General features: G+C 33.1%; 1 protein-coding gene across 1 annotated transcript in view; it reads left to right on the top strand.

The window, feature by feature from the left end:
* The first annotated feature begins 353 nt into the window (after positions 1-353).
* The window catches only part of LOC106457856 (lysocardiolipin acyltransferase 1-like), a 7,895-nt gene continuing 2,229 nt past the window's right edge, over positions 354-6,019 (top strand). The window contains exons 1-3 of the mRNA XM_013917307.2: positions 354-531; positions 1,984-2,188; positions 3,911-4,023. Of these exons, the coding sequence (XP_013772761.1) occupies positions 370-531; positions 1,984-2,188; positions 3,911-4,023 (480 nt within the window). The 5' untranslated portion in view covers positions 354-369. The remainder of the gene's footprint in view (positions 532-1,983; positions 2,189-3,910; positions 4,024-6,019) is intronic.

Raw genomic sequence — 6,019 nt, forward strand, 5'->3', positions numbered from 1 at the left:
TTTTTTTTTTTTTTATAAAGAAAAATAATTCTAGCTATAATTTGGCAAAGTGCAAAATAAACAAAACAGATCATGCATATTCGATGACGAGGCACCCACTTTGAGACTAATAATGGCTGGAGACGGCTTAAATGGGTAATGAAGAAAAACTTTAATATAGTCTTAAATATAACTTGATGTTTGTTGAAAGTCGTACTAATAGAACTGAAACAAATGTAGGAGGAAAGGAGAAACCCAATAATGTAATTACCCTAATCCTATTACAGGACCTGTACATTGCTACAGACCATCCGAGATATATATAAAACTATGGGCACAAAGTCAAACTCTTATTTACTGAAATTAAATTTCAGTGATCGAACGTTTAATATGTACGTGAAAAATGTTATATTCTGTTGCCTTTGGTATGGGAGCATATTTTATGGGTTCTTCTTCTTCTATTGTCCACTTATGCCGCTGGCTTTGTTAAATCCACCTTTGTTTCATAAGCTTACCGACTTCATCTTTGCCTCGTGGGAAGCGTATTCTTCCGTGAGTCATTTTCTTGTAGTGTAGACATACGATAAACCTTAAGATGCCTAGTTTTAAATTATTATTCAATTCAACGTGATACTATTTTATCGTCTGTTAGATGAAATATGTCCAACATGTTCTAAACTTTAAGCTCTCGGACAAATGTAAGAGTTGTCATCTAAATCATGTTAAGTTACGTATACATCTCCTTCACGTGACGTGTTATTCTCAGTGACAGTGATACAACTCGTGGAGTGGGGGAACAATTTTGTGAAAATACAATCAAGTAAAAATTAATATGCATGAAAATATCACTACTACATTATATAAAACAAGGAGACACGCAATTCTGAAATCAACCATGGTGTAGACATGTTTATGTTTAACATTATAGTGGATCAAACACTTGTGCTACTGGTTAGTTTTCTGGTCTACTTATCATTTAGGTTCGAGCCAGGATGCTGTTGGCTACACTTAGCAGTGAGCGCTTTATAAGAGTGACAATTCTGTGATTCGGTACAAAGACCTTGTAACGGTGGGTGCTACTGACTGGCTGCCTTCTCTAGAGTCTCTGATCTGGCCAGTTAAGTTGAAAATGCTAATGACAGTACTAGCTTAGTACCTTTAGATTTGTTCTCTCATAGTCATTAAATTCTAGTTTTTATACTAAGTCATCCTTATTCATAAAAACAAAACTTATCAGGTCTCTCGCAATTATTGGACATGTGTCAGTTTTGTTTCGATTGTGCTTTGTAGGTATGAAAAACAAAATACTTGGAAACTGCACTATATATTTATAAAGACTATTGAAGTAGTGAGATCATACTGTTATGTCTCTTGTCGTTTGTTAATTTCCCGTATAATTTCTTTCGGATGAAACTTTAGCAACACAAGTCCTTTCTTAAAGAAAACTAGTTTATTCTTTCTCAATTCAACTTTGCAATACACTTAATTTCCACAGTCACTTTAACTTAAACACACGCTATAATTTACAACGATTCACGAACTTTACTTACCGTCACTACCGCTCATTTGACTCGATTAACTGTGTCTATATCGTCAATCTCTCTATCTGCTATCCCAATTCCAATTAATTGTCTCGCTTTATTTGCCGGGCTTATATATTAAAATAGAGGGCGCCTAGAAAACGCTCGGGCCTTTATGATCCTTCTAGAATCTCATGACGTGTTACCAGGGTCACGTGACTTCCGCTGTCGTAACAATACAATGCTTTTCCTTTTTAAAATAGTTCAATACACTTATCTTCCACCTTAAAAACAAATACATTCTAATTGGTACCTTTTATCGACTTATGTAAAAATAATTGCCTCACCATCTTTAACATTGCTAAATTCAAAGTTATACTATTATACAAATTTACTTTCCCTACCATTTTTTGGTAATTTTGACTTCATACAAAAAAAATATTTGTAATAGATGGCTAATAATTCTTGTAACTTTCTTTAATAGGCCTTGATTGAAATAATCTGCGACGTTCGGTTTGTAATTGAAGGAGATTTCGTGAGGACTGAAGAACATTCCTTGATAGTAATGAACCATCGAACCCGTGTTGACTGGTTGTTCTTTTGGGCATTATTACAACACAGGGGTGTACCTTTAACTACTAGGTGCAAATTTGTGTTGAAATCCTTTGTAAAACATATACCAGCTCTTGGTAAGGTTCAAATAAATATACCAATATTTTGTAATAGTTCGTCTAGACTACATAAACTTTTATCTTTATCAGAAAAAGAAATATCAATGGAAAAACAATCCGGAAACACTTAAGTTCAAATTTCCCACACAGTTAAACGAAGGGAGTACCAGCGCTCAGACGAGAAAAATACAGTGAAATTTCCCTTACAGATATATATCTGAGAGGAACGTGTTATAACTTCCCTTAATTCTCAATGGATGACTGTTTATTCCTGAGAGGTCCGCGTTATGATTGCTTCTGGGAATAATAATTTTTTTTTAATTTAATACCAAGAAAACAAGAATAGAATTTTTGTGTATATTTATGTAAGTGTTTGTATATATATAATAGCATTCTTATATTAATATGCCTTTTCTACCTTTAACATTGCATTGGTATTATTATTATTATTAAATTCATTACATAACGTACAGCGGATATTCTCTAATGAATGTTATATCTGATGTCTATAAAGAACTATTGGTGAGTCAGCGGTAAGTTTACGAGCTTGCAATGCTAATATCGGAGGTTTTGATTCCCACGTTGAACAAAGTATAAATAGCTCATTGTGTAGTTTTGCACTAAGAAAATGAGAACAGTGTTAACGTTAGAATACCCTACGATCTGTTATAGTTCAAAGTTCAAAACATATATGATCTTTTGTTTAACTAAGTATTTGTTATATTATCTTAAAGAAAAAAAAACTGATCACTTGTATGACTCTATGAGGATAAAGCTGTCATGGATAAACACTTGTTCGTTGAGAATGAGAAATAACCATGACGCGGTCCTGTCAGAAATAAGCATATGTCCGAGTAACAACAGGAGTATCAGAAAAAGACACCATGCACAAAAGCAAATAAAGGGAAAACTGCTCAGCCATTGAAATTAAAGTAATTAGATAAATAGGGGAGGAGTGATTCAAAGTACATGCAGACAGTGATAAAACGCTCTAATATGGTAATTTCTACAAGATTTCCCTACATTTTTATATGGAATAAATTCTTCAAGCAATGCCATTACTAAACTGAAATGGTAAATCGTAATACTTTGTGTGAGATCATGCTGTTTTAAAGTTATTGATGATTCTTGTAATTACTTCAAGCTTTCTTATCCCAATCTGTATTGTTTTCTTAATTTTAAATATGTACCAATTAATTTTTTGGAAATATCTGCCAATGTTTGATTTATAGTGGCCATTGTCCATTCACTAAACCTTTCGGTTTATTTTTATAAAACTTTTTATTTCGTGAGCAGTGCCAGTAAATTAGGAATGCTCGTAAGTATCAGTTTTAGAAGATTATCGTTGTTATTATTATCAAATAAAATCATGTTTAATATGATTACTTTATTGGTATAACTCAATGGGAAAATACATCTGTAATTCTTACATTAAAAACGTAATTTATCGTAGTTCGCATATTGAACCAACTGTCATACATCTGTTTGAAAGATAAAAGTGGTACACACAAAAAAATAATATAATAAATTTTCATTTAAATTACTTTTCTAGCAAACCTTTCTTTCAAACACCAGTTAATTATTAAGATGTAATTTTGTTTCAAATTAACGTTTCTTGTAACTACAAAAAAATAAATGTAAAATTATCATCACATTTTTTAAACATCATTGTTAATATGTAAGATAGAAACGATCAATTTACGCTACTTTTACATGTAACTTCCTCCCTTTTCGAAAAAGGCTGGGTTATGCAGATGTCACGTTTTTTATACATCAAAAGGAGTTGGGCTAAAGACCAAATTTTGCTGGAGGGACTTCTCCATTTGCTGAACAGTGACAGGTGTAACCTGCAGGTACGTATTTTTTTAGCACTAAGCAGTTTTTTTTTGTTAATTACAAATCTATAAATTCAGGTAGAAGTGTACAGTAGGTGAACCCAAAAGAATTGTGCAATTTTAATGCATTCTTTAAACGTTTGTAACTTGACCACTTACCAAGTGCATAGGGTATTTCAAAAGTTTGATTACAATTCTCAACCATTTCCAATAGCAATCATCTCTAAAAGTTTCCATAACAGCTCACTCACCCCCAGTTCGATAAAAAGACAAAAGTACTAAATTAAAATGCAAAATTATTTATTATGACTTAAATATACATCAAACTACAACTAGAATTAAAAAAAACATAAAGCAAACAAAACCCCCTAGTGAACCGTTCTGTGATTTACCCAGTTGAAAAGCACTGCGACTATATGAAAGGTAAATGTGAAGTCTCATGACACATTGAACACCTACAATTTACACGATTAATTATTAAAAAGAGTAAGTTTTTAATAGGTTTCACTTATATTTATCATTACCACTTTTAACTTCTAGTAGTAATGAGCTATTCTCGTTAACAATGAGTAATATATTTATACCGCTGTAATATATAAAGTATGGAAATTAGAGAAACGAGAAGGAATGGGGTAATATATCTATAAATATTTATATCATTGTAATATATAAAGTATGGAAATTAGGGAAACGAGAAAGAATGGGGTAATATATTTATAAATATTTATATTGCTGTAATATATAAAATATGGAAATTAAGGAAACGAGAAGGAATGGGGTAATATTTTTATAAATATTTATATTACTGCAATATATAAAGTATGGAAATTAGGGAAACGAGAGAGAATGGGGTAATATATTTATATTACTGTAATATATAAAGTATGGAAATTAGGGAAACGATAAGGAATGGGTATAATAGGCAAGATAGCTTCACTGGGATATAACCAATCAGAAAGTACTACGCCAGTTTTACTCTTATAAAAGTAGGATCAGTATATTCTATGCTCAGTAGTAGTATAAATGCATTTATAGCTCCCAGGGCTAAAATGCTCGGATTAGCATGAAGAAATGGTTGGTCAAGAATAAGCCATGCGAAAAATTGAGGCAATACTTCAATCTTCGGTTTACAAGACTGTGAAGAAAGTACATGAAAGTGGCGCTGCTGAAAGTGATGTTAATATCTCAAAGTAGATCCTTTATAAGATAGATGACAGATAAACAGTTGAATAAGCAAAATATGAAGACGTGTGGTCTTCACAGATGAATATTTGGGCTGAGTGCAGTCCAGTAGTTAGTCTGACGGGCTGTGAATCTGAGGTTACCACTCAAAACAATTGCAATTTGCACTTTAAGGACGTTTTTGACTCTTCACTCCTCTACTGTACATGACCTATCAACCCCTCATAGTCACTCTACCACGCACAACTCAACTATAACCTGGTAAAATAAAACACCCCCCATCTTGTCTCAGCAAACTACTCCTGGTGCGGGACGAAGTAAGTTTCAATAATCTTCGAACACCCCGAATGTAAACTCTTTTGTATCACACAATAGTGTTCCAAACGATTTCTGTTTTTATTTAAATATATACCAAGTCTTCAGGTTATGTTGAGGATCTGGGCGCATTGCAAAAGTAATGGTCAAGTCCTATTATTTGATCAGAGTAGCCCAAAAGTTAGTGAATGGTGGGGTTGACGAGCCGCTTCCCCTCAAGTCTACCACTTTTAATATTAAGGACAAGCTAGCGGTATAGCCCTCGAGTAGCTTTGTGTGAAATTCTACAACAAAACAGATGCATTTAAGTTCCAATTGTTTTACAACAATTAATGACAGTTTGTTTGACGGTGGAGGGGATAACTGTATAATACTCAATGTGCAACATCTATAATGTGGCATGCTAGATGATCAGAACAAGTTTGAGGCTGTATCGTTGCTAATTGTTCCAGTGGCACCCTGACTGCTGACAAGTAGAGGAACACAATTCACTGGCAGGGATTTATCTTCCAGAATG

The sequence above is a fragment of the Limulus polyphemus genome, unplaced genomic scaffold (assembly GCF_000517525.1).
Source record: "Limulus polyphemus unplaced genomic scaffold, Limulus_polyphemus-2.1.2 Scaffold382, whole genome shotgun sequence".
NCBI classification, from domain to species: Eukaryota; Metazoa; Arthropoda; class Merostomata; order Xiphosura; family Limulidae; genus Limulus; species Limulus polyphemus.